The 23,317-nt window shown below is 39.5% G+C and overlaps 1 protein-coding gene across 4 annotated transcripts in view; it reads right to left on the bottom strand.

Annotated features, from left to right (window-relative positions):
* The window catches only part of CDK14 (cyclin dependent kinase 14), a 514,904-nt gene that overhangs the window by 444,635 nt on the left and 46,952 nt on the right, over positions 1-23,317 (bottom strand). The window contains exon 1 of one of the 4 annotated variants that reach the window (XM_033083326.2): positions 492-575. The exons of 2 other annotated variants lie outside the window; for them this stretch is intronic. In XM_033083326.2, coding sequence (XP_032939217.1) covers positions 492-560 — 69 coding nt within the window. In that variant the 5' untranslated portion in view covers positions 561-575. Of the gene's footprint in view, positions 1-151; positions 330-491; positions 576-23,317 lie in introns of those variants that run through there. One more of the 4 variants, XM_033083335.2, reaches the window with a different exon arrangement.

Genomic DNA, 23,317 nt, shown 5'->3' with positions numbered 1-23,317 from the left:
CTGGATGTTCAGCATTCCCGAGAAAACCCACCCTGACATGCACAGAATGAATACTGCACAAGTTGGAAGCATGTGATAACTAGGCTTCAGGTTGAAACAGGAAAGCCCAGCACCCAATTAATCCCAGAGATTTAAACAAGCCCCATCTTACCGTTTTGCTGTTGCCCAGATCAGGTCAGATTCACCTGCAACTCTTTGGCATCTCTCTAGCAATGTTAGTGTTTGCAGTCAGGCCAGGCTCATTCAGCAACTGAATTCACAACATCTTTCTGCACTAGCAAGCTGAAATGGTACGGCTGTACTACAGCTAAGAAAGGGGGAAATCTAAAGCAGCAAACAAAGAAATCCCTCAAGACAGGGTAATCCCAGTGGAGTAGAATATAAAAGGTACAGATGAGCACTGAGGGTACAATATTTCTCTGTCTAAATTTCATCAGCAATACTATGCTCTTTCTAAAAAGATTTTTTTTTTTAATATATGATGGACTTGCCTGTGGAGTTCCCAGAAAGGCAGAGTATCCAGGCTCTGCAGCAGCATTGCAGCCAAAGTAACCATGCATATGCTATCTAGGCAATTTACAGCAGTCTTTTTGAAAAGATATTGATTTACAGTGTAGCACTGCCTCAACCCAACACACAACTGCAGCCAAAATAGCTAATGGTGATTTCACAGGAATTAAGGGGGAAAACTCAACATTCAATAAAAGGATGAAACTAATCATTCCCAATTCAATTCTGTCCCAGTCCTGAAAGATATCAGCAAGTTCTAGACTGACAAAATGACATTATAAAAATAATCTATGGGTCCCTGGAAACAAGCACTGTGAATACCACTATCCACTTTTATACAAATAATAAATATTAAAAAGCATTTAAAATTTATTGAGTCAAAATATGAACTCTCAAGTTAGTTTCAGCATTTTAAGGACGAAACTTAGTATTTAATTTATGAATGTACAAAATACACAAAGCTGTGAGTAAGCAATAGACACCTACTCTGTGCTGGGAATCCACTACTCAGCCCAAACAAGCTTTGAGTGTGGTAGGAGGGAAAAGAGGGCAGCAGGAGCAAACCCTGGCAAACCCTCAGAGGACTTCACCAAAAAGGAGGCAGTGCATCTTCTCCATCTCCTACTCCTACAGCAACCCCTGCTGGTCTGTGCTTCAGATGGCTCCTGGCTCCCCAGAAACCTCCTGGGGTTGTGGGAGCATTCACAGACTATACTAGGACAGGGAACAGTAATGTGTACATCAGCAAAACCTTCAGGAGGAAAAGAATGCTGCTCAGCTGAGGTGACATCTTCAACATCCTGAAATATTTTTCATTTTTGTGTAATGATGAGGTACAACAGACTAGCAGACAAAACACAGCCCTGGCTCACATCCCGGGAAGGTCCAGTGACCTGTAGAGCTCCACTCTGAAGAAAGCAGAGGGTGCTCAAACGCAACTCATTTGCTCAGGTCCTGCCATAGTCACCAAGACTTACACAGTTTGACACACTTCTCAACTCCAGGCTCACACCTGAGTCTAGTATCAGTGGCTCCAGTGGCACACAGAACTCCAATGGCACAAGCAAATTCTATAAGACAATATCAAAATTATGTAGTAGCTGTTGTCTTTCTCCCTCATCTATTTCCCAGCCTTAGTCACAGAGGCATCTCCAGACTTCTCAGTTTGTCAATTTGGTTTCTAAGCAGATAGGCGGCTTCAGATCTCCTGAAAAAATATGTCTTCCACTCTCTTGAATAAAATTTTCTTTTCCGCTGTCTCGAGTGTGAGGCTCAGAAGAAGACAGCATGAATAAGAGTTTCCAAGTGAAATTATGAGAAAATACTTCCACATTGCTTACAATTCTTGGCCTTATTCTGTCAACAACAAATTTTTCTTTCAGGACAGAAGGATGCTCAGGAAAAAGAGAAAAAAGATAGTGAATAAGCACCTGCAGAGGCCAATATGTGCCAAAAGACAGGCACCGTGTTAAGACAAAAGTGGTGGACAGCCATGGAAAGAGGAAACACAGAAGGCAAAACAAAGACAAGCCAGAGAAAAAGAGAACTGCACTCCAGAAGCAAACAAGGTGTTGGGCCAAGGCACAGAGACTGAAAGCCAGTCAAACAGCCTACAAAGTAACAGAATCAGAGAATATGCTGAGTTGGGAAGGACCCACCAGGATCACTGAAGTCCAGCTCCTGACCTTGCACAGGACCATCCCCAAGAATCACATCGTGCGTCTGAGACTGTTATCCAAGTGCTTCTTGAACCCTGCCAGGCTGGTGCTGTGGCCAGTTCCCTGGGGAGCTGTTCCAGTGCCCAGTCACTCTCTGGGCGAAGAACCTTTGCCTAATATCCAACCAAAACTCCTTCAACACAGTTTAATGCTCTTTTGGGCCCTGTCACTGGTCATCACAGAGAAAAGATCAGTATGGGCCTCTCTGAGGCCTCTCTTTTGAGGATGTTGTAGACTGCCATGAGGTCTCCCCTTGTGAGGTTAGACCTTTGGTGCTTTTAGGCACTAACTTTGTCGGGTTATTTTTTAAAGTGAGCAAAGTAGATAATAGTTGTTAAAAGGTTGTTTATTGTAGAAATGCCTTGGTTTTAAAAGGCACAGTTACAGACAACAAACTTTATGTTAAGTTTTGGTATAAAGTTTTAGATAAAAGCAAAAGCTGCTTCCAGAGGTCCTGGTGGGGTCATTGTTGTTGGGCAGCTTCTGGGTTTTTTTGGATGTTGATGATGGCAGTGAGCAAAGTAAAGCAAAAGCAAAATAGAAAAGTAATGGCAAAAAGTACTAGTTCTTCCTAATAAATGTTTTTAAATAGGATTTTCCTAACAAGTTAAGATGCAAACTTGAACCACTACTCCTTAACTTATTAGAATTTTCGTTTTTTAACATGGAAGTTTATGTATAAATTATGCATACAACTTATTTTGTTCTATTTGAAAAATGCAAGTAATATTTTTACTGTAGTTTTATTATGTTTAAATACTGTTTATGTTCTTGGAGCTTCTACTGAAAACATTAGTATGTTTTTCAACTTTTACTAGAACTTGCACTTCTACTCTGGCATTTGAACCTTTTACTTACTAAAAGCATTAGAGCTCATAGTAAAACTTACTTACTGACTTACTTTTTCTAAAATTTAAACTTACACTACACTAAAACTTACATTTAAACTTATACTTAAACCTATATTTGCATTTTTACTTTATGTATGAGTGGCTTAATATACTTAAATTCATCTAAAATTCATCTTAAAAAATACCCCAACAGAATTGGTGCCTAAGAGCACCAGAGGCGTAACCTCACATTTGGTGCCCCGTGTCTCCCCTCAATCTCTTCTCCAGCTCAACAGACCAACTGACCTCAGCCACTCCTCATACAGCTTCCCCTACATGGTCGTTCACCATCTCTTTAGTCCTCCCTTAGATATTCTCTAATACTTTTATATCCCTCTTACATTGTGGCACTCAGAGCAGCTCCCAGCACTCGAGGCGAGGCCGCCCCAGCTCAGAGCAGAGCAAGACAATCCCCTCCCTCGCCTGGCGGGTGATGCTGTGCCTGATGCCCCCCAGAACAGGGTTGGCCCTCCTGGTTGCCAGGGCACTGCTGATTTATATTCAACTTTCCATCAACCAGGAACCCCATGTCCCTTTCTGCAGGGCTGCTTTCCAGTCATTCTCCAATCTGCCCATACTCGACTGACCCCCTTCAGGTGCAAAACCTGGTACTCACCCTTGTTACACTTCATATGGTTAGCTATTGCCAAGGGGTCTTAATTTGTTTAAATCTCTCTCTGCAGGGCCTTTCTGTAATGAGATACAACTCACACAAACCTCCCATATTTAAAAGTTAATTATTTTTACTGCATTGAAAAAATTGAAAAAAGCCCTCTTTTATTTATTGCATAAGCCTTTCTTCCTGCCTTTGTCTTTGACCTTCCTCAAAAGATACAATTCCAGGTGGGCTGTGGCTTTTTTAAGTGTGTGCTTGGAAGATGTATCTGTATTCCTTCCCCATTATTTGTTCTCAATTCCACCTTCTATATAACTCCTTTTCACATTTGAGTCTTCTTAGGAAGTCTCTGTTCATCCATGCAGGCTTCCCAGCACTTTTGCTTGACTCCCTGCTATTCTTATCCCCGTCCTTCTCCTCTGCTAGCTCCATCCCTTGCCCTACTCCCAATGCCCTTTGCAGACTGTGGTTGAACGTAACTGGGCTGGAGCACAAATATGTGCTGCTGCCCGTGGTACCACAGAGAGGATTGGGGAACCTGCCTGGAAGGCAAAGGCTGTCTGGAATTAAGAATGGGGTTGATGGAACACTCAAAGACCCCTGTAGCATGGGACTGGGCTTTTTCCAATGGGATGGGAGAGTAACCAACCTAAAAAAAGTTTCAATACAGTAACTAAAAAAAAAAAAGTCAAAAAACTATGGAGCTCAATTTCAGTTTTAAAACTCTCCATGAAAGTCAGCTGCAAGTACAGGTTTCCCATTATCAGTACTTTTAGTCCTGCCAACACTTTCATCCCAGGGCAGACTGCAAAATGTTATGTGGCACTTGGGAGCAGTTCTTCACCTATAAGGAGGTATCTTTGGAGCTTTTCAATATAATAGTAAATTGCTACACTTAAAACAGAGAAATTACACAATGTCACAGCTCTGATGGTCAATTAACTAAAAATGCAAACCATCATTTATTAATATGGTACAGTGAAAAAATGCCAGTAGTTACTTCTGCTCTGTGTGGTCATACTACACACCAATAAAATGAACTTGTAAGTAATGTCCCATTTCCATTAGTCTACACTGAGTCATCTGAGAGGAGGGGAGACAGGGAGCAAGGGAGAAAGGCAGCTAGTACTTCATTCTCTCCAAGAGGTAATAACCAAATGCAGTAACTAGTAAAAGTTTCATACATCCATATGAGCCCACTTTGTCCTCATAGAAGAAAATGCATGGCTAAGGAGTGCCACTGCTTCCCAACACAAACCCTTCCATTTCAACAACTGCAGACTCAATATACAAGCAAAAAAATGAACACTTTTGAAAATGTACTCACTTGTGAGAGTCATTTAGACATCTAGCCAGCCGCTTCACAAGCCACTGATAATATTTCATGAAGAGATTATTTAACAAGACACTTAGGAAGTTGTGTCCAGAAACTGAGTGCTGAACGGAACACCTGTTCAAACCCAGTTCAGATTCTTGCTATCACAGGTGACCATAAAATATGACCCCCTTCCTTAAATTGAGAAATTTGAGTTTAGTTTGAGTTAGAATACATAGAGTACAAGAAGACATGACCTTAATAAAACAATCCAGTAGTGACAGAAATGTATTGAATGCAAAGAAAATAATTTTAATCTTAGTATGGCAAGTAAAGCAGCAGTAATATTGAACAATGGAATGCATGACAAGTTATTCCAAGTAAAACATCCTGTTAAACTTGCTTTGCAATACCAGTAGTTGCACTATACTAGACATATTATCTGGTATGGTGGAACTTCACTTAAAAAGTCACTGTCTGAAACAAAACACAATGCAACACAGTGCCAATTAGTTTTGCAGCTTTTAAGATAAAAAAGATTTTGTGGGTTTAGGGACTGATTCCATGTACAGTTTGTATTACAAAACCTGTGCTTTCTCTATATACTCTTTTTGTTACTTAATTTGTCCTTTCATAATACACAGTTTGGAGAAGTCCTCAGAGTGCTTAAAGGCTTCCTCACAGAGCTCCTGGGCTGCAGCAATGTTCCCAAGCACCATTCCAACTTTACAGATCTCATAGAGACCCTTGCTGTGGGGGCATTGCTTGTGAGCCTTTGCCTCCTTGCTCTTTCAGAGTTATTGTTCTCTGACTCAAGCTTCACAACAGCCAGTCAGATGTCCTCACTGTTGGGGTTGGCCTGCAAAACCAAGATTCTTCTGGCTGCTGGCACTGGCCACTTAAATTCAGCTCCTGTGAGCCACAGTACTTCTGCTTTGGGACAGTGAGCAACAGCTCTCTGCAAAAGAACCTCCAAGGATTCTCTGGTTACATGGCTCTTCTCAAGGCAGGCTGCTTGCAGCCACACACTCTTCTTGCTTGGGAAAACCTGCAAGGAACAGACATAAATGGCTCAAGCACACTCCAGAGCACTATGAGCAACACAACTGCCTGCATCTTCCATCCAGGTTGTCCTTGATCTTCTTCCATTCCAATCCCAATCACAGCTCACATGATTGCCTGGCATGTGGCCACACTTCCAGCTTTATCACATTGCTTGGCTTCTTGTATCTGGTGCTCCCTGTTGAGTTCCACACTGTTAGACCTGAGATGTGATGGCTCTGTCAGTGATTTTCTTCACCATCTGAGTGTTTCCACTGGCTTCCTCCAGTTTGGCAGCAGTAATCCAGAAATGAAAATCCATCAGGATATTCCCCTGGGCTTTGTTAAGGACTTTATGAGCGTTCTCACATGTCTCCAGGCTTGCCAGCACCAGCCACAGTTCAGCAGTGGTTGGACAGGACTCCACAGTCTGGCTCAGCAGGACCCTGGCATCCTCAGGTTGCTCCAGCTCTACAGCTGCTCTCCACAAACGCACTGAGTTTGGAACATGCTCAAGGGCTTTCCTAAGGACATTTCTTGGCACATACATCCATCTCCAGCACTCTGCTCTGATTTAAATCCAGACAGACTGTGGAAGGGGCCGGACAGCCTGGGCCACAACAGCCTTGGTGGTATCTCCTGGGTGAAGCTGAGCAGCTTCCAACCAAACATCTTCAGTCTCAGGGCACATCTCTGTTCCTTTCATGATATGGTTTCAAGCTATCTGGAGTTTGCAAGTAACCTCCTTCACCTGGGCTGATGCTATCCAGGCTGGTGGATGATGAGATTGCTCTCTTGGACAGGTTTCAGGAATAAACAGGCTTTATTTGATATCATCAATATTTCCTCCATGTGTGAGAATCATGGAATTAAGTCTATCAAATATCCTTTTGGGTCCACTACAGTCCGGCCACTCACAGAGTCTGACTACCTTGCTACCAAGGGTTTGCCTTTTTCCCTTACCAAACACCCAGCTTGCAGCCGGAGGGCTGGGTGTGCTCTGGGCAGCTATTGCAAAGAACCCACCATTAACAGTTCATCAGGAAAAATGTAGGTGGGAGAAGAATACATAGTTTGGTTACACCCCACAATGCAACCCAAGACACCCAGAGAGCTGACAATACTCATGTTCGCAATCCAAAAAACAATTACAGTAATGTCATGATTATAAGCCGCACCTGATTATAAGCCGCAACTCCGGGTGTCGGCAACTGTCTTGGGTTACAATATAGAGTGTGATAAAAGGTATCTATTCTATCACCATCTGTTGAGGGTGGGGGCAGTGATCCTTATCTCCGTGGAAGATATTCTGCTAATGGGCCATCCATTGAAACCAGGCGGGGCATTGTTCTTTATCTTTTCACAACCCATCCTTCCTCCAGCGAGTCATTTTCTGCTAATGGCCCATTGAGTCCCACTGTGGGACTGATAAAATTACTTCATTCCATTAGAAGTTGCTCCAGCCAGGGGCAAGAGCCCAACATTTCTTACCAAGATGAAAACAGAGGTTTTGGGACACTAAGGTAGCCCCTATCTCCACTGGACTCCAGATGAAAACCGGATTTCTCTACATCACCACTGGACCTCCGGAGGGAAACTGCACCTTCTACAGGAGCACTGCTCCAACTGAATCACATCTGTCACTGCAGGAGGATGCAGCCACCATTTAATGGGACTGCTACCAACACCCTGCCTGACAGGGTGTCAGGTTGTACTCTGTCAGTGTTTGGAGTTTGTTTCTTTGTAGCACTGTATTTCTATTTCAATTGCCCTAGTAAAGAACTGTTATTCCTAATTCCCATATTTTTGCCTGAAAGCCCCTTGGTTTCAAAATTATAATAATTTGGAGGGAGAGGGTTTACATTCTACATTTCAAAGAGAAGTTCCTGCCTTTCTCAGCAGACACCTGTCCTCCAAACTAAAACAGCAACTTTTCGTTCTTTGTCCATATATAAGCCGCATCTGATTATAAGCCGCACTTCGGGGTCAGACCAAAATTTTAGTCAAAATGGTGCGGCTTATAATCGTGAAATTACTGTAATTAAAAAAAACTAACATCAACGAGGAAAGTATAGCAATACTTCTGTGACACAAATTTTAATGATGGATACTAGGAGACAGATTTTATAAAGTTTTTCTTTATAGACAATTATAAAGAATTAACAATAACTTTTAATATCTACTAGTATAAATCCCAGGGATGAATCCCTGAAAATATTTTGGTTTTGAGCTACATATATTGCTATAGCTGATCTCATAGAGGGACAAAGCTCAGTAATACCCTATTTCAAAGTCAGTCACGGTATTTTAGCTAGGAGAAAAAAAGCTTTCTAAAAATGAATTAAAACTTAACGAAAAACGAGTTCATCTTCATCTCTTTCTTAAGTTTAAATATGTCATACTTCAAAATTCTCATATTCTTTGAAAGCACTGGAGTTTCACTTTCACTTTGAGACACTCACATGAAAGGCTTTGGGTTTGGGTCTGTATTGGGATCAGTGTTATTTGTTATCTTCAGTGACAACATAGATGAAGGGATCAAGTGTACCTGCAGCAAATTTGCTGATGACACCAAGCTGAGTGGTGCAGCTGACACACCTGAGGGACAGGATGCTATCCAGAGGGACCTGGACAAGCTCAAGAAGTGGCCCATAGGAATCTCATGAAGTTTAACAAGACCAAGTGTAAGGTGCTGCATCTGGGCTGGGGCAACCCCCAGTACCCACGCAGGCTGGGGATGAAGGAATGTGGAGCAGCCCTGTGGAGAAGGATCTGGGACCTGGGGATGCTGGTGGGTGAGAGGCTGGACATGACCCAGCCATGTGCACTCTCAGCCCAGAGAGCCAAATGTGTCTGGGGCTGCACCAAAAGCAGCGTGGGCAGCAGGGAAGGGGAAGGGATTCTGCCCCTCTGCTCTGCTCTGGTGACAGAGACCCCACAGCACCAGTTCTGGGGTATCAACTCAGGAAGGACATGAACTGTCTCATTTCTGTTTCATGAGGCTTAATATTTAATATATTTAATATGTTTATAAAAACAGTATTACTGCAATAATTTCATTATAGATATGGTTTTGTTCTCTTTTCTTCTCCTATTTTTTTTCTGAAGGTTTACCTGTTTTTCAGAATACTGCTTAACATCTAATCACTATCTTCACACTGCTGTCCCACGATCCTACAGTTCTTATCCAGAATAATGTAATTTGTTTAGACTCACCATTACATATGTATAGCTGCAGTTAATTTCTTCATAAGCATTGGTTTATACATATCAGCATGAAATAGCATTATCATTTTATCATCCAAGTAATCTATATTGCAAAATCCCTGGGCAACTTTAGGCAGTTCAGCTAAATAACTTTTTTATAATACATCAATTTTTCATCCTTCTTCCATGTCTTTCTCTCCTGCCTGGAGGGTTAGTTGCTCTTCCCTTCTAAGTCTCAAAAATGGATATTTTACCAGTTCTGCATGGCATACACAGCACATGTGATAGATGTATATCCATCATGCAAATCACAATGACTGAAAAATCTGATGATAGCAAAAGACTGGGTTAGATGGGGGCATGACATGAGATTAAACAAGTGGTTGACAAACTAAATAGAAACACTCAAGTAACCCCTGATATCAAAGAATATTTTTGGTTTTCATGATAAAATATGAGGAGCAGCTGTGAGAATCATCTCCCCTCTCTCCAGCTCTATTTGTCTAGAAGGTTGCACTAGCTAATGGACAAAGGTTTCACTGCAGCCATTCATACTTTTGTTCTTTACTAATTAAATTTGCATAGAATGATGATCAGCTAAAAGGTATGTCAAATCTCGAAGTGATGCAATGCTGAGTCAAGCACTCACAGGAAACAAGCACCAGAAGAGCAGGCATTGCACTAATATTCATCTGTTCTTTGGTTAAATACAAAGGGTTGGTTTTGACCTATAAAACCCTTTACTGCCTGGGTCACCACTCCCTTGCAGACTGCTTTTCTTGTCCCCTTTTATCTCAGTAATTCAGACAAGAGGGTTGCATTCACCTGGGCATTCTCGCTGAAGGGCACTTCAGTCCAGAAGCTGATAAAGCTTTAATGCATGTTGAGCAGCTTATCTATTTTCCCAGGACTTCTTAGGTGAGAAATAGAAAGCATCTCAGGAGGAGTGAGCTGATGAAGATAAAAAACTACAGAAAGGACAACAGAAAAAAGCCTCTTCCACATACTATTAAAATACTTCTACAAAATACAGTTAGTGGCGGCACAGCTCCTGCAGCTTAAATGTTCACACAGCACCCATCCTCCCAGAGTATTTCACCTAACCAGTTCTTTCCCTCTTTAGACCATCTTTTTCCACACCTCTAGAGCTGAACCCATTACAGTATGTTCTAAAACAGATTCCCTATTGTCCTATGATCTCATTAAGTAGAAGAACATGGATTTTCATGTGATGGAGCACAGTGGCTACAGAGGGCTGGGATGGATTTTTACATCAAGAGATTTATTCAAGACCATGTGGCCTATAAAAATATTCAAGAAGCCTCCAAAATTTTAATAATTTTAGAAGGAGTAAAATACCAGTTTCAGAGGGGGGAAAGAGTTTTCTTTACCTTGTTTCCGCTTTTCATTAATTTCTTGAAAAGAAATTTTAAAGGAAACATGCTGTTTCAGTCTAGCATTCAAATTAAAATAAAACTTATTTTGGTTAAATGACATGGGAAAAATATATTGATTAATTTATCTAGCTTATATCTACCTGTCTTGTATCCAGTTGAAGAATCCTATTACCTGAAAATAGAAAAATTAAGGTTTATGACAAGCAAGGGGAATGATTCCATAGAACTGACAGGTTGAAGGCTGTGAATGGACATCTTCTTGCATTTAAAATCACCACTACAGGATTTACAGCATAATATTTCAAATCTCTACAAAACATTTCATTTTGCATGAGAGCTCTCTGTAATATTGAGGTGTGGGAGGTGTGTGCTTTCAAACAGTGAGAGAAATTTGGATAGAGGTGGCCTCCAAATTGAGAGGCTCATCACCTTTCAGGGACTGAGGTAGGGCTGGTTGACTGGCTGGTATTTCCCTGCATCCTCCTTGCCACCCCTTCCTAAGGTCTGGATGATGTTTGCTTTCTTCCAGACTCTCGGACTGATTATCATGACCTTTCAAAGATGATCATGAGCAGCCTCCCAATGGTGTCCATCAGCTCTCTCTTCCATTCATGGATGCACTAAACCCATTTGCAAAATCTTCTGGGGAACAAAAAACCAAACCTGGTACTACATTTAATTTGTGACTGATTTAGCAGAAAATTACAATGAAAATCATTCTTACTGTACCATAAAAAAAGTCAAATTCCCTTAAAACAATAATTCTCACAATCTAAGATGTCCCATGACTATCTACATGCAGTTAAAATGATAATGATGTACTCTTAACTTTTTTTTCCTAGAAAAAAACCCACTAAATTCTCAAAAAATGAGACAACATGAGCCATACAGTTGATGGACTAAACTATGAAGCAGTGAAAACACTTTCTTAGAAACTTCTTGTAAGAATCAGAGTCATCAATGTTTGATTATTCCATTGTTCTTCCAAACAGTAAGATGTCTTCTTAATTGATACTTAAAAATAAAACAAGCATTGCCCTAGCAGTTTAGTCTTTAAAATAGGCCTTCACTCTACCAGACTCTTAGCAGACAGAGAAGTAATTTTTTTGTTCAAAAACCCCTTACAGCATCAGGAGAAAAACAAGTTTTACCATAAAAACCAATAGCGCATTTAATTATAAATGGTAAGTGGAAAAAGAAGTCTAAGACAGGAGAAGCATCATAACATAAATTATGATTCCCCTAGAGTGCTTCAAGGACAAACTGCAACCTCAAGTTTAACTGAGGAAAGGTTTGAAGGTCTCAGAAATGTAAATGCTGCTGAACACATCTTCTGAGGTATGATTCCCAACAGAAGTGGGACAGGTTTTATGCATAAGGCACTTCAGCATAAAATCATGGTTGCTCTCTGACAAAATTTTAACAAAAATTACTGAAAAAAAACCCTTAAAAGCTTTTAGAACTTATAATATTGAGGGCTTATATGTCTAACAAAATATCTGTCTGTCCTGAGAAAAGACTGTGGAAATAATTTAAAATGTAAAAAGACGGTACTAGCAGAAACAATCACTATGGTAATAAAAAATTCAGACAAGAAGAATTCAAACAAAGATTCCACTGAAGCCACAGTGGTATAAAAAACCCAACAAAAGATCATTTTAAAACATCTTATGACTGCCTTTGAATTTCATATGCCAAACACAGATCTGACACTTCCAAAATAAACAGTTTCTATTTGAAATGTTTCAAAAAAAATACACATCTCATACTCTACCAGGGGTGTTTATATTCCTGGGGAGTCTCATTAACCTCTGAGCAACCAGTATGTTGAGACACAAACATACAAAAGGCTGGTTGTTCTTTAACTACCCATGACAGCACGAACCACCAATTACAATGCATGCACAGATGGCTAATTGGTTTTATCACAGTTTTCACAAGTCTGGGAAGAGGGACACCACCTTTCCCAATTTCTCTGAGGGTTAGTACCAGCAGCACAGAACTAATTCATGTGTTGAGGTCCCTCGGGTCTTGTTTCCCTACTTGGTCAAACAAAAAGTAAACACTTGTATAGTAATTTACATTATATGCTCAACACCTCTGATTAAACTTTATGTAGGTCTTCAGTACACACACTAATTTTATCTCTCAGTTACTTATGAAATGCTAAGAAGATTGTTACATAAATGACGAATTCTAAACATTTGAGAACAAGTACAAAGTTTGCAAGACTCGCAATTAATTTGTCAGGAACGGCAACACTGAAACCCCATTTTAAAAAAAGCAAGAAACAGTCTTCAAAACTAAAGGTAAATTTTAACAGAGCAGTAACAGCTTCCATCCCAAAATTAGTTGTGTGTAAGTTCTGCATATCAGAGTGTTTCACACCTATTTGTTGAAACAGAACAGGGGGACTGAGGACTCCACAGAGAGACCTGAATTCCCAAAAGCACCTCCAAATATTAGAGATCATCTTCTTCCACAGTCCTAGACTCTTGCCCATCTCCCTAAAACCTGCTTCTGATAGTGCCTTTGCTCCTAGCCCTCCAAACACACTTTTATGCTTTCACCCTCCACACACACCCATACACAACAAGGTGCTTTTCCAATATTTTCCTGAATCATCTATATGCCTTATCTTTTTTCTTGGAGGATATTTCATATTCTATATTTCATATATTAGAAGCAATGAATGTATTCAGGGGAAAAACAGTATTTTGCCCTCACAGTCTCCAGCCACCTTAGGTTATCACCTGAATTCTGAGGGGATATGTCCAGGAAAAGTCTGCCTCTACCCCTCTGCAGATGGAAGCTCCTTTCTGTGCTTTAGGACATACACAGGTAGGTTAGCACAGGTCCTTTAAGGAACTGCAATGTGCTTTTACAATAGGAAATCCTAGAAAATTTCAGTTATGCTTTAACAAGTCTCCAGTATTCATTAATTAGGAGTATTTTTGGCATGCCAACTTCAGGAAAAGCTGGATAAATAACAAAAGCAGAAGAAAATCTTGGTAATAAAGTCTAACCCTTTTAAAACTAAGAATTTGAGAAAATCAGGATGGGTAATTTCTAACATTATCAACCACTCCTACACCTCCTTAACTTTCCTGAAAATTGGGATCTGCAGAGTGATGCTGCAAACAGTGTGGCTTGCAGAATGCACATGCTACCACGTCAGGAGAATAGTTCTGTCTGCCTCAACATGGACTCTGGGTACTGTACTCCTTCAAGAATATGGAGAGAAAGCATGCAGAATAACTTGGAAGTTTTTTCAGCAAGGGTGCCCTCCATCTCATCCTCAAAAGTCTACACTCATTTTTAGGCTGGAGTATTTGTGCTGCAAACAAGCACTGAAACTAAAATGACTCAATGTTTTGATAAGCCTTCTTATTGACCATGTATTTTTAAAATACAGCTGGCAATTAGGGGTCAAGCAATTCAAATCTATCTTTAAAAAGTACAGTTTAATAATGTTGGCTCACTGAAGACTGCTTATTAATATGATTACCAGCAAAGGCTGCCAGCAGTATTTACAGAGATCTGAAATAAATTCTTGTCCTATGTTGGAATAGTCAGACTATCCTTTTCTTATCCTTGTTCTTCCTTGCTAGTAGCAGATGTCTTATCACTAAAAAAATGAAACAGTCTTTGCAGGCACATCATTCCAAAGATCATGCCAGGCCAGAGCACTGTCATTTCCCAAGCCATTTCAATGGAGATGAAGAAGTAAGAAATGTTCTTTCACAAAACAGGGGGAAGTTTAGTACATGAGAGCATGTACCAGCCTGGGAAATACAAGTTTCCAAGTTGGTATGTTGTTTTATATGATCTCAAACTTCAAGGGGTTTGGACTTAGGATTTACTTGTGCTAAATTAATACTTTAGCCTTTCTTCTGACTCTGCCAACTGCATTCCCCTAAAGCTCAACTTTTGAGAGGGCAAAGGGCAAGCTACCATGGAATAATAAACTGCATAATATGGCATAAACAGTTGCAAACAACACAGATCAAGTGCAACTCTGAGGTCCCTTTTGAGAAATATTAATTTACATTTTTTAATTGCTGCTTTTCATTTCAAACCCAGGTAATATAAACAACATTAAGCCTGCCCTTATCAAGAAATGTTCCTTAACCAAAATCTGAAGTTAAAGAAATAAAAACAAATACCAATTAAAGATAAGAACCCATTTCCATACAATGCACTAGGAAGCCTGTATATTAGTACTAGATCAAAACACCTAACAGAGGATTTCTAAAAGTGCAAGTAAAAACCAGATAAAATTTTTTTAAAAGCGCTTTATAATATAAACATAACATTAAAAACCCACAAACCTGGGTCTTCCTTTAGCAAAGGCCAATCCATGAAGATACATGAAACAGAACCATTAATAAACACACAGTGTGAAAAAAAGACCACCACAAAATAAAGAAAACCCTCAAAAACAAACAAAAAACCTCAAAACAAACACATCAGAATTTCCGTCTGAAGTCCTATATGCATTCCCTGAATCATACGTTACATATAACTGACATACTTTAGATTCATGTAAATCCTTTCTGAACTAACCCACATGTTAATGTAAGTTTGGCATAAGTCCAACTAACATATTAATATGATAAAAAATTATGACTACTCCCCTTGTTCTTAAAGTAAATAATTACAGCTAGGGAAAAGGTAGGGAATTGGAAATAAAATGCTGTTTCACAAGAAGGTGCCAAACTTTAGTCTTGGCAAAGATTCATTTCATTGCTTTTGACCAAAAGGCTAAAAAAACCACACGAATCCAAAAAACACATTAGAAAGGATAAAACTTCTTTGTGCTAGGAATGCAAACAATACTGAATAGTGTTTGTCTGACTTCATTTTTGTATTTTCAAGGCCATCCTCCCTAATACCTTAACATCTGAATATCTTCAAGATGTGCTAAGAAATCTATCTTCAAAATCCACTGAGAAAAATACTAATTTCCTTCTCTGTCAGATGGAAAATTAAGGCTCAGATGTTTAATAACTTGCTAAAAGCAACATAGCATTTTCTCTGCCAGAAGAAACTGTATTTGAATACAGGTTGGTTCTGAGGTTAAAAGTACTGTGAAATCTAATGCATTCATTTAGTCCTGGCCTTTTATACAAATTTTACACTGCTATCAGGTTGTCAAATTCCAATGAGAAGATTTCCTTCGATGTCACCTTAATGTCTCACACTCAATGGAATAACCTTAGGGTTTTAAGGTCTGCTATTAAACTATTACTTTGGTTTAACACCAGCATCAACAATTAGTATTAAAGATATGAAGTAAAATTAGATCTGAGACACTGTGCACTATACCATAAACATGTCATCTTTACTACCTCCTTTCACATCTCCCTTCTGAAAACACTGCCTTCACTCACTGCAATCTATTAAGATATGCAATCTATTAAGATACGCTTCTATCATAACATTCCCTCTAAAAAAGAAATCATGTTCCTTATTAAGTGCTGAACTGCAACTGACTGCAAAGCAGCCACGACTACAGAGCACTAGCAATATTTTAAAAGCCATGGAATTCACTCATGGCACAACTACAGCAAACACTTCAAACAAAACGTGCTGTAATTCACTCAACTTAATGGGAAAAGTAATGCCATTATGGAAATGCATGGACATTGCACATAGTGCAAGGTCAGTCAGCAGTGCTTCATCTCCATAATGTCTTGGCTCCTTGTAGGCATTTTAAAAACACATTTCATATAGCAGATTTTTTAAAATTTTGCTCCAGAAAAATTTCATAATTGTGATATAGAACAAAAATTTAGAAAGCACATCTTACATTTAATTAGTCTATGAGCTTCCTGGATCCCTACTCAAGAGCATCCCTAACTGGACACACCTACAGAGTCAGACACACTGACATTTGCAGAACACCACACACCAGGCAGTTCAGAGGCTCACACTGCTCTGGTTCCTCACTGCCTTACAGTCTGTGTCACCTGTGCTCACTGACCCAACCACTGATTGCTCCACAAGTGCTTGAGCACCTTCTGCATGTGTGATACCAAAATGCTTCTGAAGAAGTTTTTCAGTAGGCAGTTCTAAAGTCCAGCCTCATAAGGTTAAGCACTATGAACCTACATCCAACAGTCAAATTTAAATCATTTCAACCTTAATTCCTCTATCATATTGTATATTAAACATGTTATGAAAAAAACCTTCTTCTACCTGGTCTCAGACCTAACACTGCTCTTTCTCCCAAAATTTTCAATAGAACATGAATATTGCCTGACTTTAAGTCACCAAAAATTTAGCTTAGCCTTCATGAGCAGTAATTGCAGGAAAAAGGCTCCAAAGAAAAGGCACTGACAAATCCAGGTAGAAGTAATATTTTCATGGTTACTAATGACAGTCAGAAATCAGCAGAAATGCATTGCATTGAGCTCCCAAGAATTAGCATTAGTGGATCAGCATTAATACAGGCAATAAATTTGCAAAGTGTAATGAGGTTTCAGAAGACAAATAGGAAAGTCAATGCACATGACTCCAGGCTTTGTTTCACCTCCCTCACAAGTGTAAAAGTCATGACTTTACTTATCAGTGTACATTTTATATAACCTGCATGTTAGACTCAGTTCTTAGGGAGGAGAGGGTTGTGTTTTCCTTTTCTATATTACTTCTATTCATGTAGGGTTTCTTGTTTTTACACAAACAGAAACATAGATCACACATGGTTACATAAGAAGCAAAAAGTAATGGGAAAACATTTTGCAGTAAGTACATGATTTTGTTGAGAAATGGCAGCATTGAGTGAATATAATTTAAACTGTTTTCTTTTCTTCATATTATAAAAAGAAAATAACCTCCAAATGCAAATTTAGTAACCTGGTCTCAGACCCATCAGGTGTTGGCTTCTCTGATGAGGTGTGAGCCCCCAACTAGGCCTTTATTTACAGAACATTGTTAGATTTAAGCCCACAGTCTCTATGGAGGATTTTTTACCTTCAAGAATAAAAGTCACTGGCAGATAAAGACATTTGTTCTCCTCATTTCCACAGAAAACAAACTATAATCATCCCTTTTAATCAAGCAGAAAAACTTATTTTAGAACCTATAGTAAGTTTGTGCTAAAGGATTGTCCTTAAATGGCTATATAATATCACTTGGTAATAGAAGAACTGGTTCTGATTAACTGGAAGTGTTGTACTAAGTTTGCAATTTCTTTAAAGCAAGAAATATACAATTATGAGCTTCAGCAATTATGCATGTATTCATATTTTCAATTTATGTTTTACTATTAAAAACCAAGCAATTGAAGTCTAATAAATAGAAATTATTTCCATATCATTTTTCCTAAGCAGCATTTAGAAGGAAACTGGAACTAAAATGGATTGATACCATGATTTAAGATGTTTGAGCAAATAAAACTATTTAAAATAGTAGACAGGAAAAAACACAAAAATAAATTTAATCTTTTAACAAGTACATTATTGTCTGCAGTTATTAGAAATCAGAAAAGCTCCTCATTGTTATTTTTTGGTGACAGAAAAACTGGTACATGTCATTGCTCCAGGCTCATATTCACAGATACACTAAGATGAGAACAAAGCATCCTGATTCTCAGCTACCAGCTAGCTTCCAGTTTCTGAATGAACTAGTTATGGAATTTAAAAAAAAAAAATGTTGAAAATTTTAATTCTGCAGGAATAACTATTACTGTCAAAAACTGATTCAACATTCAAGAGGTCAACAGTCTGGCTTGAAAATTCAGCATAAGAGTATTTCTTACTCCTCCCAATTAAACTTTCAGCTTTCTTTTTTTTCCAGTCAAAACTATCCTGAATCATGTGCTTTAAAGGTTGTCATAATAGTTTTAAAATGTACAATTTAGACCTTTAGACCTTTTTTCACTCATTTGTCTTTAAAATGCTTTTCTACCATCCTATCTATTTGCTAATGCTAAATCAGTTTAGTTGTACAAGAACATGCATAAAATACTTTTCCTTGGCATGTTTTGATGCCATCAAAAATACAAAAATACAGAGAAAATCTTCTACTGCTCCACTGATTTGACTGCAGTCCCAAATAGACTACATTCTGCTTTAGTCTCTTGGTCATATCAGAGCTCACTATTAAAACATTATCTCAATTTTTAACAACCAGTTAACAATGAAGTATAGAAATCCTTCTGTAACCACTGCAGTCAGAAGAGTGTTCCCACTCCTGAGTGGCTGTGAAGCCCCTCTGTCCCTGCTCAGTGATGCCAACTGCTTTCCGGCAGCGCTCCAGCTGCTTCCCCGCCGCACAGCTGGCGCAGCCAAAACCCTCTGCTTACATTTCACCCACTCAGATGGCTGCAATCCCAGTGGATTAGGCTGCTCCTGTGCACAGAGCAGACAGGAATTTTTTCAAGACCTGATACCTTCCAAATCACTGATTCGAGTCACTTACCTAGTGTCCTGCTCTAAAGCATGTTATTGAGACTCGCCATTTGACAGAGCGTGCCATAGGAAAACCATAACAAACTGGGAGCACTTACTGATTTAAATGGACTGACATATGACAAGAGCAGTCTGCACTAGTGTGTAACACAGGGAAATGGATGGCACTAAAACTAGCCAAAAAAGCAGGATAGATTAAAAAGGCTTGAAGCAATTTTAGCAGATGTTTACTAATGGAAAGCTCAAGGGACAAAAGCAGTGAAGGTAAAAATGCCAAAAATAATTTTTAAAAATGAATTTTAAAAAGGAAGGCAACAATTTTGGCAAGGAGAGAACTGATAGATGGATGCAATCAGGCTCTGAAGACCTCTGAAGCTAAGACTTTGAGGTTTAAAGTAAAGCAGGAATAAAAAGGCTTTATCCTAAAACACACCCAATGCCAATTTCCTTGTTTCACTTGAAGAAAGATGCTGCAGTGTTGTATGACAGAAATCAAAGCTCAGCACCATATGTATGAACCCTCTTTATCTGCAAGACTTAAAAGACTTCAAAACGGCCTAACTCACGTAAAGGTGACATTATCAGCCTTTAAACAAAAGCCAGCCCGAGTTTAAGGCATGCAGACTGCTGGGGAAAAAAAGCATTAGCTGCCACAGAACCTTATCACATAAAGAGATTTCACCTTTAGGTCAGAAAACGTGGGCACCTACTTTTCCACTATTTTTCTGAGTAAGACAATGGGAAAACAATGAACATTAGGCTTCTTTCCTTCATTAATATATTTAAGAGTCATTCTTCAATGAACAATTTGATATACTATATTCTGAAGTTTTAAGAGATTTGTTTTAAGTGGATTCAGCAAGCAGAAGGGCCTTGCTGTGGGTGCCAAAGAGGTTTGAACCTGCATGAAAATAAGCCAGAAAGTCACTGTGGTCACAAAACACAAGCAGCAAAGAAACTGCTCATATAAAAGGCCCAGAGGTTTTCCACATTCACACATCAAAATTAACACTTTAAACCATTCCCTGGTAGTAAAAGCTGAGTATGACACACTGCAAACACCTCAACAAAAGGCATTCTAAACATTTTTATAGTTTCTATCACATAACAGAGACATGAAAAAGAAAAATATCCTTTTTACTGACACATAGTCTTTAAAGAAGTCAGCCATTGCAAAATAAAATTTGGCAAATAAGATACCATCACAAGGCAAAATATTTGTCTAAATATACAACCTGAAAGTTTTTTATTCAGTAGGAAAAAACATACTTTTCTTCTAAATTTCCCCAATTTGTTCCACAGACCTTTCTTGAAATAGTTTTTGTATGATATATTATTATGAAACAAGTTTCACTTCTGCATCAGTCACACAGCAGGCAGTTTGAAGAGTGCCCAATATAAAGCTTATTTAATCACCTAATTTCCAGTTGCACTCCTATAACACATCATTTATCACAGTGGAAATCAGTATCATTGAATGGTCTACAATTATTTACTTACTCTCTAAGTAAGCACAGGAAAAGGAGTTATTAATATAATGTATTATTTGCTTGCTATCTGTATATAAGGCCCTCTGTGCACATTCCTGCATTGCACATAGGGAGAAGGATGTACACACCACAAAATAGGGCTACATAAAGATATAATACTGGATACATATTTAACAGCCTGCACTTGCAAGTATCATTTATGGTCACATACCTCCTTCTCAGAATAGTGACCACACTATTGTTGAAGTCCCACCACACCACTTTATGTGCTAATAAATCTGAAATAGCACAATGCATTCCCAGCCATTTATGACAAAAAGACATTCTAGGTTTCTTATTTTATTCCACCCGTATATAACTACTAGTGCTCCACATCAGGGGCGTGAACAGGTGGTTCTGAGCCTGAAGCCCCCAAGGGTGGGCTGGGGGAGCAGCATGCAGGGACACAGCCCATACCTCCCTGAGCAGGGCTGCTCCTCTGCTCCACCACCACGAGGCTCACCTGCATCATCAGTGCAGCTGAGTCACCAAATGGGGACAAGTTACCCTTCCCAGGCAAAGCAGAGATGGGGATGGTTTGTGTAGCGATAAATCTATGTGTCTTGCACAGACCCAACCTAAAATGCCAACCTTTCTGTTTTTGTGCAATACTCAAAGAGCCTTTTGTGGAATACCTGAAGGCCACTGCTCATATTAGTCAAAACAGAGATTAAGATCTCCAAAAATATTTGCTCAGGCATTCCAGAATCCTGCCCCAGAGTCTACTAAGAGCAACAGGGTCAGTAAAGCAAGTGTTCAGCCAAATGAGTAATGCTTCAAGTCAAGAAAACAGCTGGGCAGACACAGATGTTATCTAGGTTGCTCTTTCAGACAAACAAAACATTAAGGGCTCTGATTCATATTTTGCAATAATCTCTGTCAGAACACCAGCTACTGTGCTGAAGATCCAGGTGATGCTAGAGAGATCAGACAGCAAGGAAAAAATCCAACACACATAATTATTTTCAAAGGCACATAGACCTTTGATATTAGGCATTTACATAACAGCTTCTCTGCACCAAAAATAAAGTCAGCACCATTTTTCCCAGAATCCTAGCCAACCTCCCCACCAAGGACAAGAAGAGGGAATGCTGTCAAACACTGAACTTCACGGTTTTCCTTAGTACTGTGATCCTGTATTAGCACTTGGCATCCTCATCTAAACAATTCATGGCAACCACAGCGCCTCTGACAAACTCTGGCTATAGAAAAAAGACTGAGGTATGCTGCAAAAGAGTTTCTGAAATTTCTAGGTAATAATGTGGTTAGATGCATAAGCAGATTATCAACTGTGTTACAAATGTGGAAATGCCTTCACTGTATTTGAAAACACCATAATAAATGTAAACTTTATTTTCTAGAGGGAGCAGATCATCAGGGGGAAAAGACCCACACCCAAAAGAAACTAAAAATATCTTAACTTCTAGAAGAAATAGTGAAAGGATATTTTTTCTCCTTCAAGCACTTCCAGACAGCCAGAAGTAAGAATTCAGGCTTGCAAAGCAGACAACTAAGCACAGGGATGTTCCTAAAATAGCTTTTGGGTGACACAAAGTCCCTTAGAAATGGAAATTGCGCAAGGTCCCTGATGGCCAAAGGTTTTTGTACCCTTCTTCAGAAAAAGATCAAAAGGACAATCAAGGAACTTCCAACTAATCACCCTCACTTAGGTCCTTGGAAAAATCATGGAGCAAATCCTCTTGGAGCACATTTCCAGGCAAAAAATGGGGTGGTGATGGCAACAGATGGTATGGATTTACCAGGGGCAAATCTTGCCTGAGTAACAAAATTGTCTTCTCTGCTACAAATCTTGACTGGATTTCTGGACAACATTAGAGTGATGAAAATCACTGACTTTAACTAGGTTTTGACAGTCTCACACAGCATTCCAGTGTTCAAGTTAAGATGTTACATTCTGGATGGGTCCACATTCTGGATGGGCTAAAAATGTTTGGCTAGTTGTGCCAATGGGTTGTACTGTACCTGCAAGCTGGTAACAAATGAGGTACTGCAGGGGACATCTGGGGACATGCCCTGTTTAATACCCCTATCAACAACCTGGAGGAGATGAGGGAGTGCACTCTCTGCAGCTGGTGGGTTGGGATGTTGGTACCCAGGGCTGCTTTCCAGAAAGACCTGCATAGGCTGGAGAAATATCCTGATGGAAACTTCATGCAGTTCAACAAGGACATACAGAAGTTCAGTATCTGGGAGTAAAATTGTCCCAAACACTGTCCCCTCCTTCCAATGCTGCAGGTGAGAGTACGGGCCAGATCAGATCACATCTACACTACTGAGACCAGTTTGGGGCCCTTCAGTACCAGACACTGACAAACCTGTGAGTTCAGACTGAGAGAGCACCCTAGGTTGGGGCTAGAGAACCTGTCCTGTGAAGGGGGTATGATGGTCCAAGGTTTGCTTAGCCTGGAGAATCAGAAGAATCTAACAGCAGGTCCCCAGTACCCAGCATCTACGAGCAGGTTATGAAAAGACATGAGCCTTTTATGATAACGCATAAGGAAAAGAAACAACAAGCATATACTTGTTTATGAAAGAGAGGACATAAGGAGAAACTTTTCAACACTGTTGACAGCCAAGGATTGGAGCAAGTTATGCAGACAGGGTGTGCAGTCTCCATCTTCGGAGGCTTTCAAGATCAACCGGAAACATGTCTGAGCAA

This window comes from Catharus ustulatus, chromosome 1 (assembly GCF_009819885.2).
Source record: "Catharus ustulatus isolate bCatUst1 chromosome 1, bCatUst1.pri.v2, whole genome shotgun sequence".
Classification (NCBI taxonomy): Eukaryota; Metazoa; Chordata; class Aves; order Passeriformes; family Turdidae; genus Catharus; species Catharus ustulatus.
This window is presented reverse-complemented; position numbering and strand designations above follow the sequence as displayed.